This window comes from Vulpes vulpes, chromosome 1, assembly GCF_048418805.1.
Source record: "Vulpes vulpes isolate BD-2025 chromosome 1, VulVul3, whole genome shotgun sequence".
Taxonomy (NCBI): domain Eukaryota; kingdom Metazoa; phylum Chordata; class Mammalia; order Carnivora; family Canidae; genus Vulpes; species Vulpes vulpes.
In genome coordinates this window covers 166297022-166314818 of record NC_132780.1, presented here as the reverse complement: position 1 = coordinate 166314818, position 17797 = coordinate 166297022, and the positions used below count along the sequence as shown (strand labels likewise).

At 36.9% G+C, this 17797-nt stretch overlaps 2 protein-coding genes across 14 annotated transcripts in view; one reads left to right on the top strand and one right to left on the bottom strand.

The window, feature by feature from the left end:
* The window catches only part of IMPG1 (interphotoreceptor matrix proteoglycan 1), a 131959-nt gene extending 122539 nt beyond the window's left edge, over positions 1 to 9420 (top strand). Inside the window, exons 17-18 of the mRNA XM_026007462.2 lie at positions 6496 to 6568; positions 8327 to 9420. Of these exons, the coding sequence (XP_025863247.2) occupies positions 6496 to 6568; positions 8327 to 8404 (151 nt within the window). The 3' untranslated portion in view covers positions 8405 to 9420. The remainder of the gene's footprint in view (positions 1 to 6495; positions 6569 to 8326) is intronic.
* Positions 9421 to 13582: 4162 nt separating this feature from the next.
* The window catches only part of MYO6 (myosin VI), a 141420-nt gene continuing 137205 nt past the window's right edge, over positions 13583 to 17797 (bottom strand). For all 13 annotated transcript variants that reach the window (XR_011996883.1, XM_026007384.2, XM_026007386.2 and 10 more), the window contains 2 exons: positions 15959 to 16177; positions 13583 to 15412 (listed from right to left, as the gene is read on the bottom strand). Coding sequence is in view for 12 of the 13 variants with exons in the window: in XM_026007384.2 (XP_025863169.1) it covers positions 15213 to 15412; positions 15959 to 16177 (419 nt within the window). In the remaining variant the exon portion in view is untranslated. The remainder of the gene's footprint in view (positions 15413 to 15958; positions 16178 to 17797) is intronic.

The following is a 17797-nucleotide window of genomic DNA, read 5'->3' as shown; positions in this document are numbered from 1 at the left end:
TTAACAATGTGGGAGAAAAATATTTATAACCTATCTTATATCATAAAGGTTGAACAGCCATAATAATAAGAGCTCCTACACATCAGTAAAAGACAAACATGCTAATATTAAAATGGGCAAAGAATACAGAAGTGCGATTCATGGAAAAAATCCAGATGACCAGGAAAACATAGGAAAAGATGTGCTCAGTCTCAATATAATTAGGGAAATCCAAAAGCAATAAAGAGATAACATTTGTTATTCATGAGTTTGGTAAAAAAAATATCAAAAATATCCAGTGTGGGTAACATCAGAGAAAACTGGTTGTTTTTTTTTTTTTATTTAAGTTCAGTTAATTAACATATAATGTATGGTTTCAGAGGTAGAGTTCAGTGATTCATCATTCTTACATAATATCCAGTGCTCATTATATCAGCTGTGCTCCTTAATGCCCATCACCCAGCTACCCCATCCTGCACTCCACCCCCTCCAGCGACCCTCAGTTTGTTTCCTATGATTAAGAGTCTCTTATGGTTTGTCTTCCTCTCTGATGTGGTCTTATTTTTTCTTTCTTCCCCTATGATCCTCTGTTTTGTTTCTTAAATTCCACATATGAGTGAGAACATATGATAATTGTCTTTCTCTGATTGATTTATTTAGCTTAGCATTCTATCCTCTAGCTCCATCCATGTCACTGCAAATGGCAAGATTTTGCTTTTGGATGACTGAGTAATATCCATTGTATACGTATACCACATCTTTTTAACCCATTCACCTGTCAGTGGAGATCTAGGCTCTTTCCATTGTTTGGATACTGTGGACATTGCTGCTAAAAACATGGGGGTGCAGGTGCCCCTTCATATCACTACATTTTATCTCTGGGGTAAATACCCAGTAGTGCAATTCCTGGGTGGTAAGGTAGCTGTATTTTCAACTTTTTGAGGAACTTCAAAAAACCCTACTGCTTTCTGAGTGTCCACAGCATTCTGACCCACGATGTACAAGGGTTTCTCCTTTCTCCACATCCTCACCAACATCTGTTGTTTCCCAACTTGTTAATTTTAGCCATTCTGACTGGTGTGATTTGATTTACATTTCCCTGATGCTGAGTGATATGGAGCATTTTTTCATGTGTCTATTGGCCATTTTTATGTCTTCTTTGGAGAAATGTCTGTTCATGTCTTATCCTCATTTCTTTTTTTTTAAAGATTTTATTTATTTATTCATTAGAGAGAGAGAGAGAGAGAGAGAGAGGCAGAGACACAGGCAGAGGGAGAAGCAGATCCCATGCAGGGAGCCTGATGTGAGACTCGATCCTGGGACTCCAGGATCACGCCCGGGGATGAAGGCAGGCGCTAAACCGCTGCGCCACCCAGGGATCCCCAATTCTGCTCATTTCTTGATTGGATTTTTTTCTCTGGGTGTTGAGTTTGATAAATTCTTGGTAGATTTTGGAGACTAGCCCTTTATCTGATAAGACATTTGCAAATATCTTCTCCATTTCTGTCAGCTGTCCTTTTGTCGATTGTTTCCTTTGCTGTGCAGAAGGTTTTTATTTTGATGAACTCCCAATAGCTCATTTTTGCCTTTGTTTCCCTTGCCTTTAGAGACATGTCTAGTAAGAAGTTGCTGCAGCCAAGGTCACACAGGTTGCTGCTTGTGTTCTTCTCTAGGATTTTGATGGATTCCTGTCTTACATTTAGGTTTTTCATCCATTTTGAGTATATTTTTGCATATGGTATGAGGAAATGGTTCAGTTTCATTTCTCTGCATGTGGCTGTCTAATTTACCCAACACCATTTGTTGAACAGACTGTCTTTTTTCCACTGGATGTTCTTTCCTGCTTTGTTGAAGATTAGCTGACCTTAGGGTTGAGGGTCCATTTTTGGGTTCTCTGTTCTGTTCCATTGACCTGTGTGTCTGTTTTTGTGCCAGCACCATACTGTCTTGATGATTACAACTTTGTAATAGAGCTTGAAGTCCAGAATTGTGATGCCACCAGCTTGGATTTTCTTTTGCAACAGTCTTTTGGCTATTTGGAGTCTTTTCTGGTTCCATATAAATTTTAGGATTATCTGTTCCAGCTCTGTGAGAAAAGTTGATGGCATTTTGATAGGGATTGCATTGAATGTATAGATTGCTCTAGGTAGCATGGACATATTAACAAGATTTGTTCTTCCAATCCATGAGCATGGAATGTTTTTCCATTTCTTTGTGTCTTCCTCAATTTCTCTCATGGGTGTTCTGTAGTTTTCTGAGTACAGATCCTTTGCCTTTTTGATGAGGTTTATTCCTAGGTCTCTGATGGGTTTTGGTGCAATTATAAATGAGATTGGCTCCTTAATTTCTCTTTCTTCTGTCTCATTCATTAGTTTATAGAAGTGCAACTGATTTCTGTGCATTGATTTTATATCCTGCCACGTTGCTGAATTCCTGTATGAATTCTAGCAATTTTGAGGTGGAGTCTATTGGGCTTTCCACGTAGAGTATCATGTCATCTGTGAGGACTGAGAGTTTGACATCTTTGCTGATTCAGATGCCTTTTATTTCTTTTAGTCGTATGATTGCTCAGGCTAGGACTTCTAGTACTATGTTCAACAACAGTGGTGATAGTGGACATCTCTGCCGTGTTCCTGACCTTAGGGGAAAAGCTCTCAGTTTTTCCCCATTGAGAATGATATTCACTGTGGGCTTTCCATATATGGCTTTTATGCTATTGAGGTATGTTCTCTCTATCCCTACACTGTGAAGTGTTTTAATCAAGAAAGGATGCTGTCCCTTGTTAAATGCTTTTTCTGCATCTGTTGAGAGGATCCTTTGGTTCTTGTCCTTTCTTTTATTAATATAGTGTATCACATTGATTGATTTGCAGATGTTGAATCACCCTTGCAGCTCAGGAATAAATCCCATGTGGTCGTGGTGAATAATCCTTTTAATGTACTGTTGGATCCTATGGGTTAGTATTTTGGTGAGAGTTTTTGCATCCATGTTTATCAGGGATATTGGTCTGTAATTCTCCTTTGTGTTGGGGTCTTTGCTTTTGAGATCAAGGTAATGCTGGCCTCCAAGGAGTTTGGAAATTTCCCTTCCATTTCTATTTTTTGAAACAGCTTCAGAAGAATAGGTATTACTTTTTCTTTAAATGCTTGGTAGAATTCCTCTGGGAAGCCATCCAGCCCTGGACTCTTGTTTGTTGGGAGATTTTTTATTGCTACTTCAATTTACTTGCTGGTTATGAGTCTGTTCAGGTTTTCTATTTCTTCCTGTTTCAGTTTTGGTAGTTTATACCTTTCTAGGAATGCATCCATTTCTTCCAGATTGCCTAATTTGTTGGCATATAGTTGCTCATAATGTGTTCTTATAACTGTTTGTATTTCTTCGGTGTTGGTTGTGATCTCTCCTTCTATCCAGCATTGTTGGTGGATGTGTAAATTGGAAAAACCTTTTTCCAAGAAATATTTGTTAGTATTGATAAAATTTTAAATTTGATTCAAATACTCTACTTTTAGACAATTATTCCTAGAAAAATAGTTGCATTTGTGCAGTAAGATACATTTACAAAATGTTCACCACATCATGCTTTGACTGGACATCTCATTTATGGAGAAATAGTTAAGTTATAGTGTGGTATATTAGTCACTATGGAACATAACAGTTAAAAGCAATAATATAGCTCTACTGGAGCTGCCATAGAAATAAGACATTTTAATTAAATGAGAAAGTAAGTTGCAGGATAATATATCCTGTTTATATAATAATTTAATATTAAAACTATGTACTTATAAGTATATTAGATTCAACGATATGGCATTACCATTTTTTCAGTAACCAATCATCAAATATTGACAATTTTGAATGATTCAAATATGTAAGGAAAAGCATAGGAAATATGTGGAATGACAGATACACTCAACTACTATTCCAGTTAACCATAGAAAGGACAAGAATTGCTCAATGTTAAACCCTGATCTTTCCCCATGAGGACAAATGCCTTGCTCCCAGGAGCTGCCTCAGACAGACTCTAGGCAGAGGAACAACCAAAGGACAGTGGTGCTGAGGACCCCGCCCCCTGAATCCCTGCCACCTCCTCCTTTGCCTCAAGATGCCATCATTTATGTGTCTCTGACAGTTTACTTACGTGAGGATCAGATAACAGTTTAAGACCTTATCAACCATCGGTGAAGACAGTGATTAAGACTGGAGGCTTTAGAGTTAGAACAAGTTAAAATTCAAGCAATACCCTAAATAGTTGCAACCAGAACAACTTTAAGACTCAAATTCTTGCCTATATAATGGGGATGATAGGAATACATTCATGGGTTTAGATGAGGAACAAATCAGATAGTGCTCTTCAGGGTAAACTACTCTGCTGCTAGCATTATTGGAGCTGTTTGATATCAAAGGGCAGCCCTGTAAGGAAAAAACTGAGAGTCCGTACTGGCATTTAAACCTAAGCTCATGGGATGCCTGAGTGGCTCAGCGGTTTGGCATCTGCCTTCGGCTCAGGGCGTGATCCTGGAGTCCCAGGATCGAGTGCCACGTCGGGCTCCCTGCATGGAGCCTGCTTCTCCCTCTGCCTATGTCTCTGCCTCTCTCTCTCTGTGTTTCTCATGAATAAGTAAATAAAATCTTCAAAAAAAAAAAAAAAACCTAAACTCAGAAGCAAATCAGCTGATGACACTGAAGTGTTGTCACAACAAAAGCAGGATTCTCTAAAGCTTTGTAAACTGGGCTGTGTTTTTGTCATTCTACCTGAAAGTGAAGAAAGAGATGGGAAAACTATATCGAAGGCAAATGCCTTACTGATGAGTCCATTGATACACAATGAATATTTCCATTTGTTTTCTTTGTCATTCTACTGCCAAGTCATCATTCATTCTATTTTTACTTTTTGGTTTTCCTTCTATTCTTTTCCTCAGTTCAGTGTTTACGAGTATACCCCATACAGTTTTCATTTCCTTAAATTTTGATTGTCCTATATACATAGGTTCGGTTATATTAGGGACTTGGTAAAAATTCTTCCAAGAGTAAACAAAATTTTCCTTTTCAGAGGTCCCTTTTTTAGCTTAATGAGTTTGGCTTTTATTAATTACAATTATCATTATACATATGCAGAAAATGCAAATCTAGATCTAATAGAGTAAATTATTTATGACTTTTCCTCCTCACTCTAAAAATTTTCACTCTGTCCTTTAATTTAATAGGCCTAATGTGTCCTCCATGATGTTTTTTATGAAATGAAAATTATTTCCAAAAAAGAAAAAAAAGAAAATTATTTCCAAACATAGGAGCCAGATAAAAGAAATGATGATGCAAAGTGGCATCTATGAGGAGGTTTTAATGTCTCATTAAGTACTTGTCTTAACTACAATATGATCCCAGATTTACTAACTTGCTAAACCTCAGGCAGGAGAAGGATCCATTTTTTTATCTTTAGTCATTGTTCCTGACTCCCTTCTGAGCACTTTCTCCACTGGATAGGGAAGGGTTGGGGGTGGGAGGAAACTAAGCAGGGAGGGGTTAGAGTAATATAATCCAATCCAATTTTTAAAATTTCATCGGATTAATGGTTGAAGCAATCACTTTAGGCAACTCTGTTCCCTTGGAATATAGAATCAGGCTCAAAATCCTTTCCCTTCCCTTCCTTTCTCCAAGGTGGTATCTAAATGTATGGGGGTTGGGGGCAGAGGGCTCTTCTTGCCTCACCAGGCCCTTTGGAAAATTTCTATCTTCCTAGTTTCCTCATCTGTGATCTAGTCTGACCCCAGGCACCAGCCCATGCTTTAGGATTTTCAGATCCTCCAAATTACCCAGCCAGGGTAAGTGGGAGCTAAAAATGCTCCCTTAGCTGGTGGTAAACGGGAACAATGAAGTCTTCTCCAACTACACCTCCAGGAGACGCTCTTACTTCCTTCCTATAGTGATACCGTCTCTCCAGCTTTCCCTGGAATTATAATGGACAGCATGTCGGGAGAAAGAAAATAGTTTACTGATAAGGGACAGAATGTATTCCCAATATTATGTCCATTTTATAACGGAAAGAGGAAAAAAGCAAGGTGCAAAATGTGTATACACTATCATCAGAAATGATATGTATATTAAAAAGTCTTGAATTATAAATGTCAAATTTTAAAATAACTTTTATTTTTAAATTGTATGAACAAATGTCCTTGCACAGTTGTTTTTCAGCAACCACGACTCACAGCTTGACTTTAAAAATAAGGCAAAAAATAACTCCACTTTTGCAAGGTGAAGTTATCACTCATCTTTCCCATGAGCTTTGCTCAATCCTTCTGACACCACTGCCTAAGAAACAGTAAACCAACTGGAAGGCAAAACTCAGGAGTGGATGCAGAAGGCATAGTTCTCTAGCTGTAATGGAAGGCCCCTGCAAAAACAGGCTATCCATTTTCATTGTCATAGTAATTTTAAAGCCAAAATAGTAGAAGGTTAGAGTGGTTATTAATATTGATAAGCCCAGGAAATAGGATACTATGTTTTTGCTTTCTTTTGTAGGTCACCAGGTCACTCTAGAAATCAAGCATACAAAACTCGTGTTAAAAAGTTCCAACAGCAGCAAAATAACAAGGTAAAATGATACTTTTATATGTTGGTTTTAATTACTGAATTTTAAAGAAAATTTAAAATATTTCTAAGTCTGACTCTTGTTTTAAATAGAGATAAGTAAGAGCACTTTCCATTTATTCACCTAGCTTTTTAATTTAGTATTGTAAGCAGGGGGTGAGAGGCAGATGCATTTCTTAGTGCAAGGAAGATAGAGACAAGGCTGGCATTAACTGATGTATAGGGCAGCCTTGGTGGCGCAGCAGTTTAGCGCTGCCTGCAGCCTAGGGCGTGATCCTGGAGACCTGGGATTGAGTCCCACGTTGGGCTTCCTGAATAGAGCCTGCTTCTCCCTCTGTCTGTATCTCTGCCCCCCTCTCTCTCTCTCTGAATAAATAAATGAATCTTTAAAAAAAAAAAACTTAAGTGTATAAACAGAACAATAAAATAACAGAAATGATCCAAGTATTTTATTCACTTTTTCTAATAAAAGCATATGTGCAATTTAGCAACTGCATTGCAACAGGTAGAAATTTTCATAATAATTTATATTCCTGGAACTGAATAATTTTATGCATATTCTTATAAAATATCTTCTTTTGATTTCAAATAATGAGCTAAAGCAAAAATATGTAGAAAAATCTATAGGAGAAACATGATTTGTGAACAGTGAGTAAATTGAAAAATTCCTAAAGGTTCATCCTCAGATAAATGTTCCTTCCAGTGTCCTAGGTATCCCTTTCAAATTATTCATCCAACTTATTTTGCTAAAATAATTTTCTTACAAAGGGAAATAACCTATCTATAACCAGGTTAAATTAGATAGTTTTTAAAAATAACTTTTGAGAAAATATCTTGAACAACTTTTAGTCTAAAATTTAAAACTTCAAAAAAACTTACCACCTCTGATGGTAAAAGTGAGTGATAATCAACCAGTGCCCACTCTACCTGAGATCTAGAGTTGGGTGGAAATGAACGCATCAAAGCTTGTACCTGAAACAAGTTATTACCATCAATATATAATCAAGGATACTGAGGCAACCACACCAAAGACTCAATTTCATGTTATCTAGGTGCACACTGGGAATAACGTGTACTATTTTGATTTCCTGAAGTAAAGGAAATTGGAAAGACAGAAAAAATTCAGTCTTAGAGCCAAAAAATGACAATGAAGCATCAGATCTGATATTAACAAAATGTCCGGGAGGATGGAAATACCAAATAAATCCTAAAGTACTAGGTAAAATTAAGGACCACATTTCTTAATTTTTTTAAATTTTTTTTTATTTATTTATTATAGTCACAGAGAGAGAGAGAGAGAGAGGCAGAGACACAGGCAGAGGGAGAAGCAGGCTCCATGCACTGGGAGCCTGACGTGGGATTCGATCCCGGGTCTCCAGGATCGCGCCCTGGGCCAAAGGCAGGCGCCAAACCGCTGCGCCACCCAGGGATCCCAAGGACCACATTTCAAACAAGGAAGCAGCATAGAATAATCACGTCAGCTACGGTTGGGAATGTGGTGACTGGTCATGAACTGTTTGTCCCCTCTGCTTCAAGAGATGGTTCAGCCTGAGAATCTAAATGGGTTTAAAAAGAGATGGAATATATTCCTACTACATTATAAAGGTAGGAATATGTTGGAGGGCATCTCCAAACCTTTCCAAGAGGACACCCTAAACAGCATGCATATTCTTTCTAACACCAGCAGAAGTGACACTGGAGTGAAATACAGATTTGACCTCAGGTGGCATTTCTTAAGTTCTTAAAACTATTTCTCTTCCAGATAATCAGGAAAAGAAATTCTGAATTACTGACCGGAGGATATGAAGAATTTAACTATCAAGATGGGGAAGGAAATTAAATATTAAAAATGTACAGATTGTAATTTAATCTGTCTCAAGAGAAATGGCTTGCTTTCTCAAGGAAAATTGTATCCACTCTTAAAGTCCTGAAAATATAGGCAGGCATATTCACCAGTCGTTGGAATCCAGGCATAGAGTCAACATTGAGAACCAATACACACCATGTTTCAAATAGAGAAGAATTGTGTACTTGATGACTAGCACATTCTGCAGAAAAATATGCTTATTATCAAAATCCAAAACACAATCAGTAAAACATATTTCAGCTACTCCTGACCCATAGTCAAAGTGAGAGCAAACCAGGTTTGCTTCCAGCTGCCCTTAAAATATTGCTCACAGATCATTTACAAGTGCAGCTTACTTATTGTTTAGGGGAGGTTGAACAATATAGAAGGGACCAAAGCTGTCTTCATGGGTTACATTGTCCATAAAAGATGACTACTTGTACAAGGAGTACTACAGGTCTCTCTGAATCTGAATCATGAATGTATCCAGTATGTAAACACTGGTGGAGGTGTATTTGCTCCACACTTCAATGTCTGTAACACACACACACACACACACACACACACACACACATCCCTTCAATTCTTCAGGCACACTAGTTTTGGAAATTAGTATTTGCACAGATCATTTTATTGCCAATAATTTCTGAATTCTTCTTTTTTTAAAAAAAAGGAACTGGGGTTCACATATACATACCATGGGAAATCTAACTTTTCTTGTGACCAGTCACATAAAGCTGTATATATTAAGACCAGACCCTATATTGGGGAGAAAAAGTGACTTTGTACTTTGTAACATAACCAACTCCTGTTTTCCATCACACATGAACTATGCCTTCCTATAATTTAATAATGTCATTGAATACTCGACACTAACTTTCCTATGTGCATGGGTAGATTGGTATCAAGGTAATCTGTTTTAGCCAGTTTTTAATGTGCTACTTAAAGAAAAATGATCTATTTCAAATGTTCCACTATTAAAATATTTGCTGCAGAACATTAATTTCAATAAAATATAAGCACCATATTCATAGATTTATAATAAAATGGATGTGTTTTACTAGCTAGTCCCTGGATTTTCTTTATGGATTATGATAAATGATTTTCATGCTACCAAAAGATAAAATATTCAACATTGATAGCAATATTTTAGCAGTAAAACTTCAAGAATAAAAACAAATATTTCCTAATAATAGATACAATCTTTTGGGAAGTGGTATTTCTCCCCCTAGTTACAAACCCTTGATAACCCACTCCTTTGGCCTCAGAAATACATAGCATTCATCCTATTCCCACCCCAATCCTATCCCAGAGTAAGGAATTGTGATATAGGATAAGGACTTCAAATTGTGATATGTTGATCAAGTGCCACAAAGCAAAGAATGGTGGCAGGAGATATACCTACTCACTTCCATGTCCCTGGAACACAGAGGAAAACATGCTTGTTAAGAAGCATGATAAGCCAACCAAAAACATATGAGAACAATTCCATCAAGACAGAAAATGAGGAGCACCTGGGTGGCTCAGTTGGTTAAGAGCTTGCCTTTGGCTCAGGTCATGATCCCAGTGTCCTGGGATCAGGGCCCATGTCGGGCTCCCTGCTCAGTAAAGGAGTCTGTTTCTCCCTCTCCCTCTGCCTCTCTCCCTGCTCATGCTCTCTCTCAAGTAAATAAAAACTAAAAAAAAAAAAAAAAGTGTCAGAGAGAAAATGAGGGGCATCTGGGTGGCTCAGTAGGTTAAGCATCTGACTTCAGCTCAGGTCATGATCTCAGGGTGCTGGGATCCAGCCCTGTGATAGGCTCCACAACCCGCAGGATGTCTGCTTGTTCCTCTGCCCCTCCTCCCACTCCTGCTTGCATGCTCTCTCTCTCTCTCTCAAATAAATAAAAACATTTTTAACAAATAAATAAGAGAAAATGAAAATCCATGATCACATCTTCATAACATGCCCTCCATCCTCTACATTTCAGTTGTGCTCTAACAAGAGTAGGGAATGTAGTTGTTTTTTTTTTCTTTTAAGGTTTTATTTATTTACTCATGAGAGAGAAAGAGAGGCAAAGACACAGGCAGAGGGAGAAGCAGGCTCCATGCAGGGAGCCCGATGTGGGACTCGATCCTGGGACTCCACGATCATGCCCTGGGCTGAAGGGAGATGCTCAGCCACCTGCTGAGCCACCCAGGTGTCCCGGGAATGAAGTTTTTGATGGGTAAAGAGAAGTATGTAAACACTCAATCCTCGGTTAGAAAGGCCGCCCTTTGAAGCCCGAGCCTCTCACTCATTGGATTACCCACATTTTTAATTGGTCTTTCCCAACCAGCTGGAGAAGAGTCGTTGACCTGCACTCTCAGAAGACCCACCTGCATCATGGTAGGTTCCAGATGCGGGCATGAAGTAGCTTCTAGAGACTGCCTATATTCCAAATGTCAGCAAGAGCTCTTCCTTGAATCCCCAATTTTTACATCCCATCATCTCATCAACAGATTGGTAAAGGCCTGGGGGAAAGGCAGCCAAGGTGTGGGTTCTCTACAATCTAGTCAGTGTGAGTAGTCGCAGGTCACACATGGTCCTACTTGTTCCCTGGATGGAAAACCCGTAACAGTTTGGGGCCAAAACTCAAGGACGTTCTGGTGACCTGAGTTCCCCTGGCTCTTCTGCCAGCCAACTTGCACAGGGTTTCCAGCCCTGGTGACTGGGTAAGGCTCGGGACCCCAGACTCTGCAACTTACTCCATCTGAAACCTGGAACAAGTGCCGTGTTTATAGCTGTTTTGTTTGTAACACCCTGTAACTGTATGAAAAGCACAAGATGCAAGAGGAAATTCTACACAGACAGCATTTATTATTTCTGTTTCCAGTACATCAGTGTTTTAAGAAAGAATCAAATATACATTTTTTAAGGAAATGAGGAAAAATTAAGTATCAGTTGCAATTACACGGATTTTCAAAAGTGAAAAGGAAATGGCCAATTAGTAAGCCTATTTGAGGTCTGAGGGGAGATGCTGCATAGATACAAAGTAAAGATTCTGTAATGCACATTTTTTTCCTGATTATCTTTTGAAAAATTTCTGGAAAAGTATGACAACCAAACTTACTTCATATATTAAATTAGTGATGGAGAAGTCTACCTGTTGGGTAGACTCTACCTTTCAAAGTCTCTCCAGCTTTATCCCTTCATGAGGCTGATGCACAGAATGTCTCCTTACTGCTGGCCCTCTCCAGTGTGGCACTGCCATTTCTACATGCTAAGAATTTATATACCAGTTCTCTCTTCATCCAAGTATTAATAACCATAGTTTCTGCTTCTCTATTACATTCAATTCATTCTAAAACTCAGCTAAGATCTCGGAGTGCTTTGTCACCTAAAACATATCAGTGTTCTTCAACCTGGGGATGTAGAGTCTTCAGGGGCAGACTGATTTCTCTTCCACCATTGCTTTTCTTCTTCCTTATTGTTAACATTTGATCCCCTCAACTTATCCTTGTTCTCATTTTTAGAGATCTTCTATCCTCCCCTCCCTTGTTAGTTTTATTTCTTCTCAGAGAACTAAAAACTCTCAATACTTGTTATTTCTGGTAATGATATATAGTGAAAATGTCACATCTTCTGAAGGTGTGGAATGACAAAATCAACAGGGAGCTACTCAAAAACATTTGCTTGATTCTTTTTGCTCCACATGACTGGAACAAAAGCATTTATAATTTCTTTTATGGTCTAGAACTAAATTATTTGACCCCTCTTGATCTCTTTTACCTCGTCTATAAAAGGAGGCAGACCTACCACTAATATTGGATTATTGACTGGCTGATTCATTCAATAATATTTATTCTACTTATCCAAGTATTCAAGGTACTTCATGTAAAGAAACCAAAGATCTATATATCTGGATCCCCTGAGAACCATAGTAATAACCTGTGAATGAAATTTCTAAAAAATTTTTTTACTCCAATAAAGTTCTACAATTAATCTTCATTATTCTTGCCTATAAATTTCTGTTTTCTAGCTAAGCTGCCACAAAGACCATCTATCTTCCATGTAAGGTTGTATTTTCTTAAAAAAATGTTCACTGTGTTATAGAAAAGAATGACATATTAAAAAGTCATTATAAGAAGCAGAATGTGAGTTACAATAGAATATCTCTTGTGTGGGCTTGTCCTCCATGCATTATTTCATTTTTCCTCACATAATCCTTTGAGAAGGTGCCATCTACTCAACTTTACAACTAAGAAAATTCATTGTTCTCTTGACCTATGTGTATTAGAGAAACATTCCTGCTCTCAGAGTATACCCACAGCTCACAATACATACCTCAAATATGTTAGTGGAATTAGAAATTATACTATAATTAAATGGAATGTGAAACATTTTTCCTTCTCATTTTTAATATTTTATGTATGTCTACTTTTGCAAAGTATGCACTAAGGAAGGAACATGTATTGAGTAAGACAAGCATTAAGAAAAGATTAGTTCTTAATATACAGCATGGTTTAAATTTAAAATTTTAAATCTTAATTAAGATGACATTAAAGTAGGAATTTACTTTTGATTCCTACAGTTTTCACATAATGTTTATGGGTGTGATTGCGAATACTGTAAAGTGGCTATCAACATCTTTTAGAACACCATTTCTGCTATTTTCCTTAAAGGCTGGTAGGGTCCCAAATTTTTCCAGCAAAGGGGCTTCTGTGTGTGTGTGTGTGTGTGTGTGTGTGTGTGTGCGCGCGCGCACACATCTTTTGTATGTAGGTTATCATAAGTCTATCTGAATTAGGGCAATTCTCCTGGTACCCAAAATTAACTCAGGAGACTACTTTAAATAGATAATAAGTTCTAGGACAGCTCTGTGACATAATTAGCAACAAAATGGCTTAAAACTATAATTTTATTACCGACTAAAGACTTACAAAGATGGTTTGCTGTGATAAATGTCTTACAAATTCTTCAAAACATTAAGTTCTCTCATTATAATAATCTTAACCTGTCTGATGAGTTTTCTGTCTAGAGCTTACATGTATCTGGGAGATATGTAAGACTCCTTCTGAAAGCAGCACTAATGGGACAACTTACTAAAAATCAATTTGGTTATTAAATTGTCTTCAAGGACTTTACTTGCTACTAGTTAAGTTTATCATTCACTATCCTACCAAATAAAAACACCAATTAAAGGCGAGTGATGAGAAGAGAGAATAGGTCATTTATTTTCAGTAACCAGACCTTCTGTCAACCAATCACAGGGACCAAATGACCCAGGAGTGAGTGATTTTCTGCAGTAATACAGCCTTCAAAAGATAATCACATTCAAATTCTCAATAGCACAGACAGGACCACTTAATTTCTTTAACAGGAGACAATCATTTGCATAGTATCATAATAAATATTTCTGTACTAAGACACATATTATGAGAGAAGCAACTCTGAAAACTGTGGCTCACAAGCACTAATCTAATCAGCTGGGAAATATTTTCCTAACTGAGGTACTCTTTCTAGAAAAAAAAAATCACTAGAAATCCATTTCAAAGGTTAAGGTATTTAAAAATCAGGGAGAAAAAGTGCAAAGAATAATTTTATTTTTCTAATTTTATTCTAAAATACAAACAAGACTCATTAAGATTATGCCAACATAACTCCTTGATATATCTTTATCTCCAAATTTCTAATATGAAGTCATAAATATTAGGCTTGAAACTGCTGACATTTGATCAAAACTAACACCACACAAAGGAAAAAATTAAATTATCAGTTACATGAAATAAGGAATTATTAAGTACTGGACTTTTGAATCACAAAGCTTATAAAACAGCTCTACAATTACCAAAATCTCAAGACCAAAAAAGATACTAGGAACTTTTTAAAAACAAAGATGGTTTGCAGCAAAACACTAGCTTAAATCATATGAAACAACTTGGACAAGATTCTGATACAAAAATCACAATTGAGATGAAGTTGAAAGAATATCTGAATTCAGTCCAGTTAAGCCACAGTGCCACCAAAAACCCTTTTCCTTTTCTAAGCGAAACAAGGTATCTCAAAACTTTGAAGCATTTAAATGCTTTGAGAATTTCCTTTATTTGTCCATGGAATAAAAAAAAAAATATTTTCCATAGTGACACAATGTGATAGAAAAGAAAAATTAATCCATGCAAGATACTGTAAGTACCTTCTTTATCACAGAGTACATCACATGCATTCAGGCCCTTTCTGGAATTCTAGAAGTTCAGGTAAATTGTTTTACTCAAATTAAGACACTGCAAAGGAGGAGGGGGGGATTAAAATTTCCACCTTCAATGCAAATTTCCATTAATTTCTGAAAAAGTAACATATACAGTTTTTCAGATCAAAAAAAATCAGTGCCTTGATTATTTTAAGTGCCTTAATTTTTGTAAGAAAATTTAAGCTAAGGTTTCATTATTCCAGTTATATGATTCTGTGCCTCCTTCCAAAGTTAGTATTTTGAGTTTTTTTTTTTAAAAAATCTCTTTTCCTAAAGAACAATTATGATAGACTTCAAGGTAGTCTGTTGGCAAAGAATGAGAAATGTCAGAATCTGTCCAAGTGTTAACAAGTGTTAGAATGAGAAGGAATTGAACAGCTGGATCCAGTTATAGCTGGATACAGGAAAATAATTTTCAGGCCCCAAATTCACTACCATAATTTACCTTAAATTAACAAAAAGCCATGATTACTAAAATCTGTTCCCTTTGTAGAAGCAATTCTAACATGATCACAGAAACGTTAAATCTCTGGGGCACAGACCCTCCTTGCTACCACGGCAAGGGCTCCCAGCTGTCAGCTAAGGTGCAACATCTACTTTAGCAGATTCTGCAGCATGGCCGTTGCATACGTGGGCCTAGCCTGTTTGCTCTCAATTGCATTCTGGAGGTACTGGATGCCTCCACAGCGTTCCCAAATTTCTTCAAACTGTCTTGGCAAAATCTCAGCACCACGCTTTCGAGTCAGGCCCGTCTCTTCAAGATTCAGCTCACACATCTCCATGTCATCCTTACCTGCACAGGGGAGGCATCAGAGAATAAACCATCTCTCTTTTCAGAAGGACTTACTCTAAACTTTACTCCTGAAATAGTTCTCAGTTCTCACAGATATAAAAACTTTTAAACCTTTCTTTTCCTCCTCTGTGACAGAAATCTGCTTAATAAATTCACCAGAAGCAACTTAAATTTGTCCTCCACCAAGGACCCTTTCAGAAAGTATTAACACCACAGCTGATTAAACAAGTTATCAGCCTTAATAAAAAAAATGCTACATTTCTTTAAACAATTATAAATTAACTGATATAATTAAATACCAATGAAAAGGTTCTTAGGACACAGGCAAGTTTCTATGTGCTCTCTATGAGGACATAATTAATCCAAGCGATTTCACATCATAAATAAATTAATCCTCAATTAACTGGAAGTGTGATTTAACTGCAAAATTCCATCCCTCAAAACTGATATTTAATGAATTATTACATTATATGTTAGACAGTTTCATTCAAAGGGTTTATAATCCTTTTTTGCTTTATAAGGTTTTTTCATGTGAATCATACACACCAGCCACAAGAAGGATGGGTGGCTTGTCAGGATGGAGTTCCATTTGCCGGGCAATCCATGGTCCATCAAAATGGGCATACCACCAGCCTTTTTTCTTATTCTGCGGGTCTTTGTACTGGTCGGCAGGGCGGATGAATGGGATGCGGAAGAAGCGCTGCTGCCGGTTCATTTCCATCTCCTGCTGCCTGGCAGGAAGCTGAGACGCTGGGTTCTGCTGAGCTATTACAAAGAGCAAGGAAAGTTACACCAGCAGCCCAGGGGATAATGAAAACAGCCTTTAATCCTAAAAAGCACTACACATTTTTTTTAAAGAAGAAGAGGGTTCCTAATATTAGTAACTTTAAAACAAAATATAAATATTAATTGCTTATAACTGAATAAAACTTAGAGTGTAATCTTAGAATTTTCTTACCCTAAAGATGTTCCTTAACATTGTACACACACACACACACACACACACACACACACACACATTCCACAACACCAGCAATAATAACAAACAAGCCCAAGGAAATTCCCACAAATGACTGTATCAGTAACCTAAAATTCACATGGCAGGAAAGCAAACTAATATTATTTGTTAGGATTTATGTTATCTCCAAAGAGTTCAGAATCAAAGGCCACAGAATAATTTTTATGAGACTGTTTATGATAAAACAGATAAATGGTAATTTCACAAATGTGAAGAATTCTAGCTGTCAATTTAATCACTATTTCCTCAGAGAAGTGGAAGACAAAAGTTTGCTCTTTTGCCAACTGATTTTGGAATTTAAAATGACCAGAACAGGTATATTACTAATAATATTTAGACAACTTCATGACAACAAAAAACTGTAACCAGTAAAAGCATGAACTTTCCCTCAGAGTTATTTACTTACTCTGAAATCAGATTTCTCTTGGAATAAAATCTACTGAGATAAGTGGGGAGTATATAATATTTGGTTCTCTTTGTTACAGAAAAGAAAAACCCTTGCTTTTCTGCTAGTACTAGACATTGCACTCATCAATTTTCCCCCTTGCTCAATTTTCATTTCATAAACATATAGGTTTTTCTTTTATCTGCAGATAAAAATATTTCTCTGGGGCAATAACTTTATAGCTTCAGCAGCATAATTCTGGAAAGTCTGTTTAGTATGATTTTTACTCACAACTTTATTTATTTATTTATTTATTTATTTATTTATTTATTTACTCACAACTTTAAAAGTAGGACCAACCATCTACTGCAGCTCAATTAAGAATCTCACTGAAATGCTTAAGTATGATAATGAAAAATTACAGAATATGTGTAAGTCAAGAATAGCCACATGGCTTTTGTAAGAATTTCCAAATACTGAAAGGATGAAAATACTCTTACGCTACTTTTTACACCGATAGTAAAAGCTTTATAGCAGCTGAATTTATTTCTGTGCAAACCAGAGAAGCAAAAAGCAGTTAGCAAAGCTATATATGCCCATGAAAGAATGAAACAGAGGACCAGTTTTGTTAGTGACTTTAAAAAGCCGCATCACCTTTAGCATCACCTTTTAAAGCATGTTAACAGAGATGAGCTTCGTTATTCTTTTGTTCCTGTAGTCCCTCCAAACTACTTACAGTTTAGTGTTTCCATTTCAAGTTTTAAAAATTACCTACTTGAAGAAAATACAGTAGCCCCAAATTAAGGAATTTTAAAAGGATAAGAAAGAAAAACCCTTCCTTCCATCCTAAGCGGTAACTTAGAATACCCAGTTGATCAGGGAACTTAACTACTATACTGATAGACACTTGTAAAATTAACCTGTTTTTTTCTTTTAAAAGACTGTCTCCTGTACCTTAATATATTGGGTAAACTTAAGAAGC